General features: G+C 40.6%; 1 protein-coding gene across 2 annotated transcripts in view; it reads left to right on the forward strand.

Annotated features, from left to right (window-relative positions):
• The window catches only part of farp2 (FERM, RhoGEF and pleckstrin domain protein 2), a 30,664-nt gene extending 12,526 nt beyond the window's left edge, over positions 1-18,138 (forward strand). The window contains exons 8-27 of one of the 2 annotated variants that reach the window (XM_042416433.1): positions 1,562-1,709; positions 1,811-1,906; positions 2,031-2,194; positions 2,374-2,442; positions 2,582-2,639; positions 2,802-3,066; positions 8,092-8,228; positions 8,474-8,563; positions 10,698-10,831; positions 10,923-11,004; positions 11,092-11,329; positions 12,483-12,613; positions 12,712-12,780; positions 12,863-12,952; positions 13,637-13,719; positions 14,619-14,737; positions 14,926-15,089; positions 16,158-16,265; positions 16,363-16,514; positions 16,617-18,138. In XM_042416433.1, the coding sequence (XP_042272367.1) occupies positions 1,562-1,709; positions 1,811-1,906; positions 2,031-2,194; positions 2,374-2,442; positions 2,582-2,639; positions 2,802-3,066; positions 8,092-8,228; positions 8,474-8,563; positions 10,698-10,831; positions 10,923-11,004; positions 11,092-11,329; positions 12,483-12,613; positions 12,712-12,780; positions 12,863-12,952; positions 13,637-13,719; positions 14,619-14,737; positions 14,926-15,089; positions 16,158-16,265; positions 16,363-16,514; positions 16,617-16,710 (2,491 nt within the window). In that variant the 3' untranslated portion in view covers positions 16,711-18,138. Of the gene's footprint in view, positions 1-1,561; positions 1,710-1,810; positions 1,907-2,030; positions 2,195-2,373; positions 2,443-2,581; positions 2,640-2,801; positions 3,067-8,091; positions 8,277-8,473; positions 8,564-10,697; positions 10,832-10,922; positions 11,005-11,091; positions 11,330-12,482; positions 12,614-12,711; positions 12,781-12,862; positions 12,953-13,636; positions 13,720-14,618; positions 14,738-14,925; positions 15,090-16,157; positions 16,266-16,362; positions 16,515-16,616 lie in introns of both variants that reach the window. The other variant, XM_042416432.1, reaches the window with a different exon arrangement.
• The last annotated feature ends 1,612 nt before the right edge of the window (positions 18,139-19,750 follow it).

Raw genomic sequence — 19,750 nt, forward strand, 5'->3', positions numbered from 1 at the left:
AAGTTATAAGGGATTTAAAGTCACACTACTCGACATACAAGTCATGATACAATCTTACTGTGTTTAAATTTTGCGTGGTAAATCAAAAAAAGATAGCAGATGGACCATAAGGCTACACACTATATGCTCCACAAGTCAGTTAATTGTAAATATTAACCTTTTTTCATTTGAGGTACACAATTATTTAATGCACTTTCAGCATTGTATATCAACATTGAGTGTGATCAACCACAAGAGAATCAGAGTCAAACTAAATTGTTCAGTGTTGCTGTTCATACACAGTGCATTTAACACTTAAAGTTCTTGTTTTTTAATATCATGAACAAATCTGTCAGTTGGTAGTGGTTGCCAAAACAGCCTGAATCAGCCTGAGACTCCAGGAAGTTACTGGTCATGGCCAAGAAATAGTCCAGCATGTAACAACACCCAGTAAAACAGCAAATTGACATTTTTGCATGAATGAAACAAACAAGATGTAACTTGTTAATTAGTGGGTGCTGGTAGGTGGATTTTGTTACCTTCAGACAGAGCCTGGCTAGCTGTTTCCCTATGTTTCCAGTCTTTGAGCTAATCTAGCTATATGTGCTATCAATCTTATCTACTGCTCTGCCAGAAAGTGAATGATTTGGAGCGCCCTGGTAGCCGAATGGTTACTGCACATGCCACATTACCACAGTGTCCCAGGTTCAATTCCAGCCAGTGACCTTTGTTGTATGTCGTAACCATCTCTCCCTCCTTGTTTCCTGTCTGCCACTTCACTATCCTCTATCCAATAAAGTCAAAAATGCCTAAAAAATAATCTAAAAAAAAAGAAAATGAATGAGTGCATTTCCCAAATTATGGAATGATTCACTTAAAATTTCACAAACAGCAGTTTTTCATTTTCTACTCATTGACACACTGGAACCCATTGCAGAGAACTGAGAATTGCTATGATGAGTGCTTTGAAGTAAATTTGAGCAGCAACATGAAGTCAACAACAGAGTCCCTGATTACACAAAGATCACTGACTTGGTTTTGAGGGTTGAGACTATTCTTAGTCTTTCCTTTTTGTCTCAGTGTTGTCTTTAGCTGAAGGGACTGAGCCTTTCATGTCCTGGATATGTTTAGTGCACTTACGGAGAACATCTTTGGTAGAGTAGTCAATTAATGACTCACCTAGGTAAATTTGGATGTTGAAAAATGATAATGTGTCATTTTATTGTTTTGTATAACTTGTCCTAATGGAACCATGTAAAGGTTGAATAAAAGAGGCTCAAGGATTGAGCCTTGGGGAACTCGCGTTGTTTTGGTCTTTAGGTCTTGAATCTAAGTTGGACAGTGCCTGAAAATTCATCCTTACTTTTTAGTCTGTATAGCAGTATTACATGGTCAGCCATGTGAGTCAGAGTACTAAGATCCAATAGGACAACAACTGAAATTTTGTGTGCATCAGGAAATTGGACATCTAAGTTTTAGGTGTTTCACAAACAAATCCCTCATGACATGCCCATGTACTACAAAAACAGCATGAAGAGGTCATGTTAATCACTCATGAGTGTTGATGTGTTGTCTATCCTAGGGGACAGACTCCAGCTGAATCAGATTTCCAAATCCTGGAGATTGCCCGTAAACTGGAGATGTACGGAGTCCGCTTCCACCCAGCAGCTGACCGAGAGGGCACCAAGATCAATCTGGCTGTCGCTCATATGGGCCTTCAGGTTTTTCAGGTGACTGCTGCTCTCATACCAGCTTTCTTCTGTGAACATGACCCTCAAACCCTAACGAGGTTGCTAAAGATTCCTCTTTTATTTTCTTATTTTTCTCCCAGGGTCACACAAAAATAAATACCTTCAATTGGTCCAAGATTCGCAAACTGAGCTTTAAGAGAAAACGGTTCCTGATCAAACTCCACCCAGAGGTCCATGTACGTATTAATAAAGAGATTAAGTTGGATGTTGGTTGTTTTCTCTGTATGTCTCAGATTCCCCATCACGTGTGAAGATCAGCTTGCTTATCGGCTTCTTCTTCTTTTTGATCTTTGTTTTTAGGGTCCGCATCAGGACACTCTTGAGTTTATGATGGCCAGTCGAGACCAGTGTAAAATCTTTTGGAAGATATGTGTGGAGTACCACTCATTTTTCCGTCTCTTTGACCAACCCCAACCCAAATCCAAAGCTGTCCTTTTCACTAGAGGCTCTTCATTCAGATACAGGTATTAACTACTGATACTTTAAAAAGACATGTACAGTAATGTGTTATATTTCATGTCTGCTTGTTTGCACCCATATTATGTTTTCTTTTACACTGAAACACAAAAGTTGATCATCAAAGATGCTGCTTCTGTGGTGTTTATAATTATTCAGTGTTTTGATTCCAAACTCTCTCTTTCAGTGGAAGGACCCAGAAGCAACTTGTGGATTATGTCAGGGAAAATGGAGCAAAGAGAACCCCATACCAGAGGTGTGTTTCCATATAAATACACTGTGAATCGGAAAGACACGTTGTTTGTCTTTCTAATTCTTCCTTAGTGTTGAATGGGAAATATTTCCCCACTGCCTTCATCATTCAAATTCTGACATGAAATTCTTTCTCGTTGCAGGAGGAACAGTAAAATACGAATGTCTGCTCGCTCCCTAGCCACAGATGTGCCAAAACAGGTCAGTGTAGCCACAATTTTGATGCATTTTTGAAGTTCTACAAGTGAAACTAATACTTTCCATACATCGCACTCTAATGGATAAACTAATACAATTGTCTTCTCCTTTACTACTTTCCACTTTCTTTTTTCCTTGTCATGTCTGTGTTGCTTTTTTTTTCAGAGCTTGTCATTCAATGACAGTCTCAGGGCCCCAGGCTCCCCTTCCTCTGCTATTGTGTCCTTCCACCCAGCACACATCTCCAGTTTTCCCCCACGAAAAGAACTCCAACCTCAACCCCAGCCTTTGACCACACTGAGCCAGTCTCCAGCGTCTCCTCAGCAGCAGCAACAACAGCTTCAGTCCCCTCTTCAAGCTACCAGACCCCCCAGCCCTCCGAAGGAAGAACCTGTCAAGGCCGCTCCCCCATCTCACTACGCTTTTCAAGGTGCCCCTAGCAATCAGGCAGCAGGACACTGCAGCCCCTTGTTTGTGTGTGTAGAGAGTGGCACTTCCCAATCACAGCCCTCCAAAAATGGCAATGAGGATAAGCATGGTGGGAGAATGGGAACTGGATCCTCAGTGGGAGGGGGTGGAGGGAAGAGGAAGGGGGTTCTTACACCTGAGGCTTTTGAGGCAGAGCTTTTGCGTACAAAACAGAATCCCATGTTCTCAGTGTCCAACTCACCACTGCATGTCACTGAGGAGTTCATAGATGATGACCCCACTGAAATTTCTTTTTATGGCGGGGGGGCTGAGGCCTACTCTTTTGGGCTCGATGATAAAGTAGATCAATTTGATTATGTCGAGGAATCTGACCTCAGCAAAAACAGGATCTTTAGCGTGGGCATTGAGGACCTGAATGGGAGTACCAATCCCTTCCCCGATAGTATTGTAGGTAATTCTGAGACTAGCTCCTTGGTTAATAACCGCTCCGAGTGCAGTTCCCTGGACAACCTGGGGCTCAGCTCTGCAGGTGAGTCTATGTCAGTGGGCTACGGAGGCCCTGACTCTTCCTCGCTGCGTCTGCCAGGGTCTGACATCCAGTCAGAGGCCAGTTCAATGGTCAATTTCCCAGCATACTCTGTGCGCTCTGAGAGCAGCTCTGCTGTGCAGTTTAGTGACCTGGTAGAACAGCTGGAACAGCTCAGCTACCCGCCCACAGCCACTGAGGGTTCTGGGAACGGCAGCTCAGATTCAGACTCGGACTGGGGCTCTGACAGTGTCCTTCCCCCTGAGCAGAACCTGTTTTACAGTAATCCGCTGACAGGGACCAATGGAATAGAGGGTTTCCTCCTCCAGTGTCATAGCCTGCAGACCCTGGCACTCGCAGACCCCTCTGGATCACCTCATATTAAAATGTAAAGCACACGTCCTTACAGCACTTGAAGCCTCAGTCAGGGGCTGTCCAAATTATACATAAAAAAAAAAATTAGTGACATTGTAATTAACAATAATAATAAGCAGAGGCATTTCACGCTTTACTAATACAATTTCAACTTAACAACACTTTTGACAGACAGAGTAATTTTAGCCATGGTAACAGAGATAGTTGGAGCATTTGAAACTTAGGCTTATAAATTGATTGCTGGTGTCCAATCATTTTTAAGTTAAGATTTCCAACAGCCTTCGTTCATATCAGTGATTTGACATGTTGTGTCATGTTGTGGTGCTTTTTTAAAATCACTCCTGTCTTCTCATGAAACTCTGTTTTATTAAGTTTTGGCTGTTAATTTCATGAGATTCTTGAATGACATAGTCTTTTGTCGTTGTCAGTTGTTTTATCTTAACATTCAGGCTGTTTAGAGCAAATGTTGACCGTGCATTTGGGGTATATGCCTTAAGGATTTCAGAAAATGCAAAACATTTTGTGCTTTTTACTTTGGAAGCTTTATATCTTAAACACTTTTTTTTTTTTTTTTTACGTCATTTTAATCACAAATATACAAGGTAGCATAGAAATGTCTTGTTAGATCGGCTTCCCACTTCAACTCAGGATGTCAGAAAAATAATGTTTCTGCATCTACCTTTTAATTTGATGGCCTGGCATAATAGGTTTCAATTGAATTAAACTCAAAAATAGCTGATAAAAGGAATATGTGATTCATGTAATGTAATGTATTTTTGATCATTTCTAGCGTATTTAAACTATAGCTTGACAAATAAAAATGTGATATCCTAATTTTAAAAGTACTTCACAAACATTTAACTACCATTTTGATTATTGCCAGTAATAATCATCATTATCTGGCCTTTAAATGGAATTTCTTAGATGGTACGTCTTGTGGAGTGTAGAGTAGTGAATGGTAATCTGTCTCTAATCTCAGGGTACAAATGAAACCGATTGTTGTCCAGGTTCATTGATCCTTCTGTATTTAACGTTTCTTAACAAGACATGCCATGGAGCCTCTTTTCCGTTTGCACTCTTGGTACTGTGCTTCACTGACATCTGCTGGCTGAAGTGGATGTCAGCATTCTTAATATCACACTAGTCCACAGCATGTAATAGATGTCAGAGGTTAGTATTTTCTTTACATTTTGTTAGGTTTATGATGTCTCGATAGGATTAAAATAACTTTCCACCAAAGTAGACAACACAAATATTAATAATACTTAATGTTAAGTTGCATTGAAGAATGTAAGCAGTGTACTGATGAGCCATTGAGTACACTGTTAACACCACTTGCTACAAAAATGAATGTATCATCTTACAGGTATGTAAGGATTTGTGCTTCTGTAGAAAATTAGCTAAATTTAGTAATCTGTGTATGATAGTTTAATACAGTAGTACTTGCTAATGATTAAAATTTAGAATGCAGAGCATCTAGATGTAGCGCTTTTCAACATTTGAAACCATCATTAACTTCCAGGAAACCCCTTGGATATAGTCGATACGGTTTTTATTTTACCACCAGTACATGGTTAAAGATTGATGTTGCTTTGTCTCTTTTCAGGCATGTGGCCTTAAGAAATGTTTCAGGGTTTTGGCCTTAGCTATCTTCAGGATACCAACAACATGGTATTCTGTTTATTGGAAGGAAACGGGGGTCTTTTGCACATTAGCTATGAATTTCTCAGTGCTTGTTTTATATTAGCTGGATTTTTTTGTATGTGTTTAAGCGTTGATATAGGAACAATAGTTTGCAGTCATGTGGTCAGTTACTAACATACTAGCATGCACAAAATTATGCATGCTTAATATCATTTAATTATTATTTTTGTCCAACATGCAGGCCTCAGATGTGGTATCTGGTCGTGTCAAGTTGGATTTCCTTGTGCCATAGAACGTGAAAGGCTAATATTGTGTTGATAACATACTAATCAGTAGCATTTTGTTACATCACTGATGTAATTTCCTCCTCAAAACAGTCGCTTTTGCTCTCTGTGCATGTTACAGAGTCTCCTTTTGTCTGCCGCACTTGCACCACAGTGCCTTAAAGCACTTACTTTAACTCTTTTAATGCAATATGCTTTATGCATATCTCAGGTGTACGTTTCTGTCTACTTTTCAATACTTTTGAGATGTTTCCGGTGAACACCAATGAGGGAAAGGGCTACCTAAATGAATATTTTTCCTCTTCAGATATTATGACAGACGATTGTTAAATACTCACCTGTTCTCATTGTCATTTTGAAGGATGGCAAATAGCAGTGTGTTTGCAATCTCTCTACATTCACAAGTGTGGACAGTTGTTTCTGTGTCACCTTGCGGAGTGTGGGACATTATTTTGTTTCAGATGCCTTTTTTTTTTTTCTTTGCCTTCCTCTTCTGCCATATGATACTTTACACATCTCAACTAAAGATTTAAATGACGGGGCTGACAATTATATAACCAGCTAAGCTAACTGCACTTAGGCACCAAGTAATCATCACGTAATCCTGAACATGTATATTTACTAATTATAAGCAACCTGTACTTATGTTTGTATGTTTTACTCTCAAGAATAAAGTAATCACTTTTGGGTACCATGAATGTCAGACTTAAAATTCTTTTGGAGCTGCAGACTGGTGATGTAATTCTTTCAACAGCTTTAACAGAAACCACAGTGCTGTTAGATATTCTTCTAATGACCGAGACAAAGTTGTGCATAGTCCAGATCACGAGGGACAAATTTTACCTCGCCCTCTGTCTTTGAACCAAAAACTTATAACAGTTTGTAGATTTGTGCAATGTTAGCAAAGAAACAATCCCTTGAGGTTTGAGTGATTTTCTTAAGAAACCAGATTGAAAATATTATAAATAGGTTTGCTGTTATTGTGTTTTTGAATAATTTAAAAGCTGGAGTCAAATACGGGAGCAGCTTATTCCAAATTGTCTTTGTTGACTCCTAAGTTTCCCACACATTAGTCAGTCCTTTTAATTCCTAGATGAGTGTCCACGTGTCCTTCTAGAGGGTTGAAGTTAATTATCCAATTAAGTTCTCCAGTATAACATTAGAAAAAAAGCAGCAACAAATCAATACATGGAGTCGTTTTTCTTTATACTTGAGGCAACAGACCCGTCTGCTGTTGGGGGTTGGGTCAAACTCGTACACAAGATTCCTCAACCTAATTCCAGCTGAGTGAGTGTGTGTGTGTGTGTGTGTGTTTGCTCCCTGTTTAAACAGGCTTTGTGCCAAGCCATTCCACAGCAAACCCCCGTCCTCCCGCTATGGAACCCGATGGCCGCTCTCTTCCCTTCTCGTGTCATTCCCTTGCGAGGCACTTCAGATAAACTATAAACAACTCTGCCCTCCAGACAAGCCACATTCCTGATAAGTCTTTGCGTGAGCAATTATTTCCGGGTCGACTAGTGACTTTTTTTTCCCTCCCTCGGCCTTCCCCCACTCCTTTTTTCTTTTTTCTTTTTTTTTTCTTAGAGAAGTGGAAGAACAGCTGTGGTGACCCATGACTCAGTAAAGGGGATAGCCTAGTGTTTCATCTGCCGTTTTGTCTCCTGATTTGTTGTGTAGCAAAGCTTGCAGGCAGAACAAAAGCAGCAGAGGCAGTTCTCTGTAATGGAATCGGGCTCAGTGAAGTTGGCTATGAATCATTTGTCCTTCTCTGAAAATAATGGCGGGGGGAAAAATGTAGCAACCATTACTCGCGTTGGTCTTCCCTCTTGTCTCCCCTTTCATTTGTGGCCAATGTGTGTGATGAACCATCCCACATGTTTTTGTTAAAGTGCGGTGTCTTTCTCTGAGAGGAATCAAGATGATTGTATTAAAAACAGGTTAGGTGAAGATGAAGGTTACCATTGAATGTCTCAGTGTGTACAACATATTGAGCACTTTCACAAGAATGCTATTGTGAAAAGTTCTACTCTGTGTAGAGAGCGTGGTTGTTGACCTGAACTCCACCCATTTCAAAAGATCATGTTTGTCCTGTTTGGGTAGAACAACCGTAATCTCATTTAAGGAGGCATCTTTCTTGAATGATTCTGAAACACTAATTTCATCCAGTTTTTAATTTGTGTTTTCCCTCTTCCAACAGATTCAGTCGTGGACAGCCCCCAGCTCTCGCCCTTCAACTCCAAGGGTCCCCTCTGTCTGTCGCCCTCCTTCCAGATGTCGACCCTCAGCCTGCCAGGCCAGGCCGTGTCACCCCTGCAAAGCCCCATCCTGAGCGAGGTGGGCACCAATGCCAGGCTAGAGGAGGAGGAGGAGGGCAGGAGGAAGGTACACTGCTTACATGCCACCCTTCCACCCCCTGCCTCACAACCCTTTTAGGAGTTTAGAACCGGAAGTTTTTGGATAATGGAGTGGAAATATATTTTCAACTCTTTATCACTGTGGCATAGCAAGATTGTATTTTTTTTTTTTTTTCATAGTTGACGTGTGTTGTCCATCTCTCTAATATCTGTCTTTGCCCTCAGCGATATCCCACCGATAAGGCCTACTTCATTGCCAAAGAGATTCTGACCACAGAGCGAACGTACCTTAAAGACCTTGAGGTCATCACAGTGGTGAGTTGTCCTTGATGATGTATATGCACGAGGGCTGCACGACTCTGGTCAAAATGAGAATCACAATTTTCTACTCAGACACCATATTTTAAAGTACCAGTGTGTAAGATTTAATGGAATCTAGTGGAACAGACTTTGCAGAAATGGAATATATTATTCATAAGTATGTTTTAATTAGTGTATAATAACCTGAAAATAAGAATCGTGTTTTCGTTACCATAGAATGAGCCCTTTATATCTACATAGAGAGCGGATCCTCTTCCACGGAGCCTTCCATGTTGCACCGCCATGTTTCTACAGTAGCCCAGTATGGACAAACCAAATACTGGTTCTAGAGAGGGCCTTTTGTGTTTTTCACAGCCACTATAGGTTCTCCTGCATGCTTGGAAGGGGAGGGTGAGGGGAGGTGTATTCATTTGGTTGCAATCTGCAACCTCACCACTAGATGCCACTAAATCCTACACAGTGGTCCTTTAACGAAATAATATCTGTTGTAATCCATGCAGGCATAACAAACATATGTAGCTGCATGGACGCAATATAAGAATAATCAACAAAGCATCTTGTCTGCTCTTTAGAACACATTTGAACAAATGTTATCCCGTATGTGTAATTAAAAAAAGATAAAATATTGTAATTACCACACAGCTCAGCTGTGGCCCCAAAACACATAGGCCCAGTCTACTTATGAGGGGACACTGCTTTTACAATGTTTGACCCGTTTTTAACAAACCATTTTTTCCACCTCAAAACTCCAGCAGGTAAGAGCTGCTTCAGTCCTGTGTGATCCTTGACGGTTTCAACCTATTGATCCTTTTCTTGCAAAATAACATAGATGCTTTTGACTGTCATCATAGTCTTTAAATCCAGTTCCACACAACAGAAAAAGCACAGGATTTTTGTCAGGAAAGGGGTTGGAAAGATTTATTTGTTCTTCCTCCCTGTCACTGTGTGATTCTGACACTATTTCCGTTTTTCCTAAAAAAAAAAAAAAAAAAAAAGCTTTTTCCTGCACTGTATGTTACTCCTGTTACTCACACATGTATGTCCTGTCTACCTCTTCCTGTGTGCAGATTGTCACATGGGGTAATGTACATGTCATTTGTTGATAAAGCTTGGGGATCATTTGATTTGATGCAAACACAACAGAATCATGATTACAAAAAAAAAGAGACTAGGTCTGTGCGATTTGACCAAAATCTCATATCCCACTATAGGTTATATCATATCCTGATAACAATACATATCACAATATAACACATTCTCTGTAAAGTCAATAAATAAGTAGTTTCTGGTCCGTGTCCACGCCGTCGTCTGTCCATCCTTTGTGCAGATTAAATTACTCTTCTTGGCTTTTTACTCATGAAGCTTTTATTGCACTTACAGTAACGTAACAAGTGTAGTTGTCATCAACTCGAGTACTTCACCTGGTTCACTGTCTCTCCTGTGTGTGCAGCACACACACACACACACACACACACACACACACACACACACACACACACACACACAGGGCTCAGTCCCGCCTTTGCTGAACCACAGAGAACAGAAGAGATTAGCGCAACCATAAATGACAGCTAAATGCAGCAGAGACTCCCACACTGAGCTGAAATTAAACAAGTGCACGTAAATTTGGTAAATAACAATAATAAACATAGTCTCTACTGCATTTTGCTGTCATTTATGTTTATGTTAGTTTCTCCTCTCCTCTGCTCTCTGTTTCACCGTGGGTGGAACCTCCACACACGGAGCTCAGCAGAGCAGAGGAGAGACAGACAGTGATGGAGAGTTGGACAGTTAACAACAACTACACTCATTACATTACTGTAAGTGCAATAAAAGCTTCATGAGTAAAAAGCCAAAAAGAGTCATTTATTAATGTAACCCATGCAAAAGATGGCTGTAAACAGTGATTTGCGACACAACGAAATAAACGATAGAGCATAATATGAAACGATAGAAGTTTTCCCATCTAACACGATATGTATCGTCATATCATACAACCCTAAATGAGACCGTTCCTAAACTGAGATTGTGATCTTAATATGATGAATCGTGCAGCCGTGGTACACACTAGTGTATTTTTATTAAGAGAATGTGTATCAATAGTCTAACGTCCCTCTCTTGCTCCCAGTGGTTTCGCAGTGCTGTGATCAAAGAAAACGCCATGCCCGACGGTCTGATGACCCTCCTCTTCTCCAACATCGACCCAATCTACGAGTTCCACCGAGGCTTCCTCAAGGAGTTGGACCAGAGGCTGGCTCTCTGGTAGGTTCCCCTTCAGTGTTTCTGTGTGTGATAAGAAATATCAAAACTCCTGATGAGATAGAAGTAAAGTGTCTGTATCCTGTATCCTCAGGGAGGGTCGCTCTAATGCTCACGTCAAAGGGGACTACCAAAGGATTGGTGACGTGATGCTGAGGAACATGTGTGCTCTTAAGGTGAGAATACTTTGTTAGCACTCTATTTCAAATCACTTCTCCTCTACGTGTTCAGCTGACAAACAGAACGTCCTGTATTCTCCTCAGGAATTCACCAGCTACCTACAGAAGCACGACGAGGTGTTAACAGAACTGGAGAAAGCCACTAAGAGGCTGAAGAAGCTGGAGACAGTTTACAAAGAGTTTGAGCTGCAGAAGGTCTGCTACTTGCCCCTCAACACATTCCTGCTCAAGCCCATCCAGCGCCTCATGCACTATAAGCTCATCCTGGAGAGACTATGCAAGCATTATTCTCCTTCACACCGTGATCACGACGACTGCAAGGGTGAGTCGTCTCACCCAATTTTAATATGACAACACCATCTCACTTTTTAGTGGAAGAGGGCTTCGGCAAAGGCCGGGTTTTGGTGCAAAGTTTTCTAAAACTCACTCAGTCCTCATCCGATCTATTTGTATTAACTCAATTTATCTCACGAGAAACTGAGGGAGAAATACAGGATTTATTTAGTAAAACCAATAGAAGTTGATGAAGGTTGCTTAGAGGAAAACACTTTCAGACTAACATTCTAGAGCACAAATAAACACGCCCACAACCCCAAACACCTCCGCTCGACCCCGTGGCTGAATGCTGCACCGCCTGATTTGATCTGAATACAGCCTTACCCTGTCAGACCTGGTAAGTCCAAACAAGTCCAAACTGAATGTCATCAGATTAAAAGCTGCAACAGCACAAGACAGAGACAGATTAAATACACACAATTTAAGAGATATGATAAGTCTATGATTTAATTATCATCTTTTATGCACAAAGAAAACAAAATCAGTTCTACAAACTATAAAACACTGTGAATGAGATGATTCTTAGATTTATTTTGTGTCGCATGAGTCTAAATTATGTTTATATATGGTAGGTGGAAAAAAACTTGCACTGTCATAGATCCGATCTGCTGACTCCCTCCCTGTATTTTCACTTATCATGCTGCATGTAAATCATCGAAGTCCAGCAAAATACTTAACATAAATCATGTGAGGAAATACAAACTGAATGAGAGTCCCAACTTAACATCTTGTCAGACATTATAAAATAGGCAGCAGAATTTCTATCCAATAAATTATGAAATTGGAAAGAAGATTTATTAAGACATTTAGTGGAGGCGAAGTCCTTACACTAACGATGCTCATTAAATAAAGTCTTTACTCTAACAGATTGAAGAAGCAATCTTGTATGTTCCATATTTGAAAAGGGCTTTACTGTAGGTTGATGCTCCTCTCCATTGATGGTAGTGATATTTTGTTAGATGTTTGTAGTTTTACTTCAAATGATTCTTGCTGGAGATTTGAGTGTTAAAACTTTTTTCAATGCAAATACTTTTCAAAATGTGAGAACTCCTCTTTTCTTGGTTGTGTTGTCAGTACAAAAGAGGAGTTATAAGACACTGATGTAAGTATTTTTTCCTCATAATGTTGTTTCCATACAGAGGCTCTGAAGGAGGTGGCAGATATTGCTACACAGCTCCAGAGCAGTCTTATCCGGCTGGAGAATTTCCAGAAGCTAACAGAGCTGCAGAGAGACCTGATTGGAATAGAGAACTTAACAGTACCAGGCAGGGTGAGTGCAATGACCTGGAGCAGAGGGTAGAGGGCACTGCAAAACTGGGTAAAAAGTGTCACACACACACAGTATCTAACAACCACGTTGTGTTCCAGGAGTTCATACGAGAGGGATGTCTGTACAAGCTCACCAAGAAAGGGCTGCAGCAAAGAATGTTTTTCCTGGTTAGTATAAAACTGTTGAAACTGTTATTAAAACTTCAATAACTACAAATCATATCACTTATTGTTCCTGCTGTCTTTTCAGTTCTCAGACATGCTGCTCTACACAAGCAAAGGTGTTACAGCGACCAATCAGTTCAAAGTGCACGGACAGCTGCCTCTTCATGGCATGATAGTGAGTACACAAGCTCTAGTTCACCCTGTCTAACATCTGTCCCTCGTTAACCTGTATCCGTCCCGTAAAGATCCCACCATGACGATGAAACCTAGGATTTTCAGTATCAGTTCAGAGTGTTGAGAAGGGAGGGCCTCGGTCTCCTAACTTTACATGTCTCTGCTTTACTCCTGGCTGCAGCTCATAGTGCTGGATGCACCGGTAAGTCCTCTGAGCTCTGCCAGCTTGGATGCCCAAACCCTACCCTTCTTCTCCCATGCTTACGTAGCCAAAGAAAGCACACCTAGCAGATTGCTCAAGATGCAGAATCATGTCAGTGCTTGCAATTATAAGATAAAGTAAAATAAACCATGGCCATCTCATGAGCGGTCTCTAAAAATATATAAGCAGGACATAGTGATGTCTCTTCTTGCCAAAACTGTTAGGTGTGTTTTGTCTGGGTGCTGATGAGAGGCTACACATCTAAACTTTTGAAAAGGACATGAACCCACCACAGTTTACCTTCAGATGTATAGATGCTCCAGCAGAGAGTTCTCTCTGTGACATGAGAGTCAAACTTTCTCACTTTGTTTCCCTTTTTGTCAATTCCCAATTTAAAGTCATTCACTGTAAACAAAGTTTTTCAAATAACCATTAGAATGAGACATCTGGCTGAAGTTCTCTGATTTTCTCTTTTGTCTGCAGGTTGAGGAAAGTGAAAACGAGTGGTCAGTCCCACACTGCTTCACCATCTACTCTGCTCAGAGGACCATCGTAGTGGCCGCCAGGTGAGACGTGTGAATTGGATCATACGTTAAACTAGATCCAGTCAGATGTGAGGAGTGTTATTCTAAAATGTGTACAGAGATCAGTTATTTTGGGGTAAATGTTTGTAGATTATTAATAAATGAGTAATAGGAGCATGTAAATGAAAAAAGTTAAATGTAGAGAAAGCAGTCTATAATTAATTTCCTCTTGTAAAACAAAACATACATTCACTCTGAGTGAAAAGAACAAGGAATATATTTTTGGCATATTTTGATCATAAAAAATCAAAATGATTAATTCTTGAACTAAAGGATAATTCCAGTTTATCACAGCATTAACCTGTCGTCTGGCAGAGAAGTTGAACCAGGCTCAACTTTCTTAACACAATGCAACGTCACCCAGCAAAGCACAGCATTGGCCAATCAAACACATTCAAACACACTCCTGGTACATCACTTTGTAACAACAACAACACTTACCTACTTACTGTTTACTTCACAACCGTCAGGACCACAGATAAAACGATTACTGCTGTGATACCTCTCCAGAGCAGTGCAGTGTTCCCTCATGGATCATATCTCATCGTCTCATCGGTATCTGAAACAACACACCCACGCCAACCCTAACCAGACGATCATACAGGTTTTAAAGAAACCACAAACGTAGTGGAAATTATTTGGAAGAGAAACCTAAGGCTGAGTAAACATAACAGATAAACTGATTGTTTGACTGCTCGTGTGGTAATAAACTAGAATTATCCTTTAACAGTAACCAAGCAGACGTCACATCATGTAACACAGACTCTGAAAAATGCTGCTGGGATCTGTTAGTTCAGCTGTGCTTATGTATAAATGCATTCATGAGTTAATGTGTAATTCAGTGTGCTGTTGTGTCATCATCTCTGTCTATGTGATTTCAGCTCTAAAGTAGAGATGGGCAAGTGGATTGAGGATCTGAACATCGCTATCGACATGGCCAAGAAGTCACAGGAGAAATCCAGCATCTTCCTCGATGCTGGACTCAGCGATCACTCCAACCGTAAGAGCTTCTACTCACCTCAGAATTATGTGAAGATGAACAGCGACTATCTGTAGAGTAGAAACGCATATTTTATGTGGCAATTTTACACTTGCATCAATCATCAAAATGTGTAGTTTATCCCTTTCCTCCATACAACTTCCTGCCCCGCCTCCTCCCTTCCTCCCCTCCTCCTCCTCCTCCCTCAGGATCGTCTGATGAGGTTTCTCTGGAACAAGAGTCGGAGGATGACATGAACTCCTCCCGCACTTCACTGGATAAGCAGACGCACCATCGTGCCAACACAACCATGCATGTGTGCTGGCACCGCAACACCAGCGTGTCTATGTCTGATCATAGCCTGGCTGTGGAGGTACTCCTCCTCTGCCCGCATTGAAACACACACACACACACACACACTGAATAAATATGTCAAAACACAGACTCAGGTCATTTCACACACGTCTAAATACCATTCATCATCACTCAGTGGAGTCAAGAAAAAACGTCCCATTGTTGCTTTGTGGTGGATCTTGGTGTTTCACCTTCTCTTCTTAACCCTTTAATTTTCCTTTAATTTCCTCTTTTCTTCCTCTTGGTGACTGTCTTTCCACTGTTTCACTGAAGTGTGTCCTGTAAAGCTTGTTCTTCATTTCTTATGCAGTTGATAGCTGTTCAATAATGTGCATGCAAGGAAATGTTCTGTCATTTAACATTTTCCACTCCACAGACCTGGAGGATTTCCTGTCTGGTCTTTCTTTTTCCCTTTTTTTTCCTCTCCAAGCTAACACGCTAACACTTCCTTTCCCTTTCTCTGTCTCTACATCTTTTCTTTCTTCTCTCCTCTTCATCCTCTCAGTCTTCAGCTCTCCGGCTGTCTCACCAGAGCTGCCTCCTCGCTATCTCCTCGGTCAGGGCCAAAGACCAAACACCATCACACATGTTTGCTGGTACCGAAACCAGAACCTCTCTCTCACTGATTACCTGCGCATGAACCAGGTACCAGAGCCACGGGCCATGATAGATCACAAGTCTCAGTAGAACGCATAACTGGTTTAATTGTATCATATTTCACCCTCCCCATGTCAAGATATAAAATTAAAACAAACTGCAGCACCCACACACAAAACATCCATTCCAATCTATATCCATTTGGCTTTTTATTTCTTGAAAAGTGACTGAAATGCTCTAAAAGCTCTAAAAAATTTCAGAAACAGGTTCCTGATTTGTTGTGATGAGCATCAGCAATATTTCTGTAAATGAAAACTTAACATCCCTAATTAGCACAATATACCTTTCATGTATTCAGTGACGTATTTTACTCGCTCACACACAGCCACACATCACTGACTCTTGTATGAATTTATAATAAAACATCACTTATAATCATTTAATTATTTCTGTCTAGCTTTTTAACTTTCTCCTCTTCCCCTCTGTGCAGAACCAGCTCTCAGGCTACCTCCTGAGGAAGTTCAAGAACAGCAACGGTTGGCAGAAACTCTGGGTTGTTTTCACCAACTTCTGTTTGTTCTTTTACAAGACTCACCAGGTTGGCAACACATCCAGTGCTTTCTTTCACTCAGTTTCATTATTGCTGCGTGAATACAAGCTGTAATACAATACATGTTGTTGTCATGTGTTTGCAGGATGACTTCCCGCTGGCTAGTCTCCCGCTGCTCGGCTACACAGTCAGCACCCCAGAGGAGTCGGACAGCATTCACAAGGAGTACGTCTTCAAACTGCAATTCAAGTCCCATGTTTACTTTTTCCGGGCAGAGAGCGAGTACACGTTTGAAAGGTAAACGCATATCAACTTGTTTCTGATATATTCTATCGTAACACACGTCAACTTCTATGTTTATCTTCCAACGTGACCACACACGCTGTCTTCTCTTCACAGATGGATGGAGGTGATCAAGAGTGCAGCCAGCACTACAGGCCGGATGAGCCTGCTCATACCTAAAGGAGGTCCCATGGAGATAAACGGAAACTGAAACAAACACGATGGTGTATCTGGAGGCTGGGCCTCTGGCGCATCAGAATAGACTCTGTTCAGTCTCGCGCTCTGTGTTATTTTTCAAGTGAATCAAAGATTTGGACGATAACAAGCGGCGACTGATTGAAGTGTTAACATGAATTATAATGATCTGTGCGTTTTTTTTTTTCTTGATTAATGATGTAAATGATAACATTTGTGTCAGTATACAGGATATAATGAAAGGGAGACGTGTACATTGTGATCAGTTTGTGCATGCGTAGCACTCAGTCATACACATAGACTGATACTGTGGGAAATATTGTTGTATGGGGCCAACTCAAAAACTTCAGTTCAGGCTTTTTAAAGGACTATTCTCCTCAGCACGTTACAACTGAAGCTTTGTTGGGTTCAGCGTTGTGCTACAGCAGGAATACAGATGATATACAGTAAGTGGAAAATGAAGGTACACCGGATAGCATGTGGATAAAATATCCAGCTCTCTTCATCTTTTGAAAGAGTCAGAGGTGTGTGTGTGTATGTGTGAGGTGGAGGAGAGCAAGAAGGTTCATGGAACGTTGAAAATGGGTTTGAGAGCAGAAGTCGTTTAATTTTGAGAGAAACGTGAGCTGAATCAAACCTGTGTTGAACTGAATCAGTATTTATTTCATCAGCGACTGAGGCCAGTCCAGTTCGGAGGCTTTATTTGCTTGTTAAAGGAAGGATAAAAAGGAAGTTTCAAAATGCTCAAAAGGGAGCTTCTCTGCTTAATACTTGTGGTTAGAACGGTCAGTTTGGTGCCACGTTCTCTCTTTAATATCATATGTAATCATTTATCCTGTTTTTGTTTTGCACAGGGATAACAACATGAGGAAATACTATAGTGGTTACTGTAGTGTTTTACTCTGTAAAAGTTGCAGATTTTTCTTGTAAAAGCAAACCAGAAGAACATATTTTGAAGTTAATTGTACCTGGTGTTAATGTTTCGCTGTGTGTAAGACTGTTGGGATCTGACATGTGGGAGATGTGTGTAGGTCTGAGCTAACAGGCACCTATGACACTTAATGTTAGTTATTTAGTGCGCCACATGCAACCATGATATTGTTTGGTATATATTTTTTATGAAGACTGGAATCTTTACCCTCTTGTGTGAGCGTGTATGTGTGTGTTTGTGTGCATGTGTGTGTGCGTGCGTGCGGAGAAGCCAATGGTATAGTCCTCCCTACACTCGCCTCTGGAGCTGTAACTAACATAAGGTGATGATGGAGGTCATCTCAAAAACTACGGGACATTCTCTGTGTGTAAGAGGCTGTTGCACAGTTAACAAACAGTATATTACTCCTATTTATTGTTAAGCATGTCATCAGGGCCTCGCTCCTGGATCCCCTCATGTAGTCTTCATGTTATTCCATTGAAAACCTAACAAATAAAAGCTCATTTGAATGAAGACGTGCGGCTGTTGTTTTACATACAGTCCTGTGTGTTGCAGATTGAACAGAAGACATCTTGCCTGCAGATGTTTAACACATGTCTAGTGGTACACTTACACTTTAAATATTTACCTGAAGTTCCTTTAAGGTCTGACAGTACAAGAAGCTTTATTTGCCAAATCACTAAACCCATATTTACACAACACTGACATGTTGCCATATCATCATTTTTAACCACCAGCTTGCATCATCATTCATATGCAACTCTTGTCTTCACATTCGAAACAACCTGACGTCCATTTGCAAACTCTGAACACAAAATGCAGTTCTCTTACAACGTTATTAAATTAGATGATCACACAGTCATCACAACATTATGTTTATCACTGAATTTTGATCATTGTTGCATTTTCAAAATAAATGGGTGATCATCAAATAATGCTGTCAAACAGTCTGCAGTGGTTAATTTCCTCAAGATTAGATAAATAGCAACAAGAAAAAGTGAAAGTTTTGCAGAAGTCAGTGATTGAAAGTATATAAATTAAGAATGACTTTCATTGTATTTTTTGAATATGCCGTTACTGTAAAAATACACAGTAAGGTAACTATTTGTGGTGAATCCTACAATCATACAAGGAAATGACTTCACTGCATCAGTTCACTTCTTCTGTTCTGTATCAATGACAAAGTTCGGTTTTATCGGAGGCTCCAAAACTTTTTTTTACATGACATGTAAGTTTACAGAAATCATCTCAAGTACAGTGAGCTGTAATGCTGGAAAGCAGATAGCATTAAACCACTATTTAAACTACTGTCACACACACTCAATACATAGCAACGTTTTGACAGTAGACAAGTAAACAAGACCTCAGCTAATGCATGAAAATGTCATTTTGATAGAGTTATAGAGGGGTTTTTTTTTTGCGCTGGAAAGTCTGAGAATTTAGCTCAGATATTGGCAAATGAAGGAGATGACAAAAGAAAGAAAAAATCCTTTTCTGTGATCAAGCTGTCAGTTACAGTGTTAAGAGTTGGCCTTTGTCTATTAACAGAGATCTACAAATCTGTCGAGCAGCCGCAGACAAAGCAGGGCATTCCTCAGGCATGTCCAAACAGCTTGTACAGTGGGTGTGGTGGCTTCCCCAGAAATGCCAATATTGCTCATCTGCCAAGGACATCTATTCAAACGATTTTGTGTTAGGGAGTGGAGAAGGTGTGTGTAGCTGCCGACTGTCTGCTGTCATGGTGTTTATCTTTCAAAGTAACGTCGCTCCACATTATCTCCACATCAACTCCGTTGTCATGGTTGCCAGTAATTATGACTTGGCTTTTTTAACTGTATACTATCACTTTCTACATTTACTCCACTACCTTTAGTAAACAGACAGTTTGTAGATTCAGATTTTTACATTCACACCATGATGAAAGGAACATGTTGTAATCAGTGATGGATTAATGATGTCACAGAGTTAATATACAGTATAATAGTCTTTTCACCGCATTCCCTCCTATTAAAAGCTACAACACTAGTAGGGCCGTAGCCAGCGGTTTCCAAAACTGAGGTCACGAGCCCCAAACCTAACCCTGAACATCAGAAGTAACAGTATATGCACATTATTAATCATTCTG

This window comes from Thunnus maccoyii, chromosome 7 (genome assembly GCF_910596095.1).
Source record: "Thunnus maccoyii chromosome 7, fThuMac1.1, whole genome shotgun sequence".
Classification (NCBI taxonomy): domain Eukaryota; kingdom Metazoa; phylum Chordata; class Actinopteri; order Scombriformes; family Scombridae; genus Thunnus; species Thunnus maccoyii.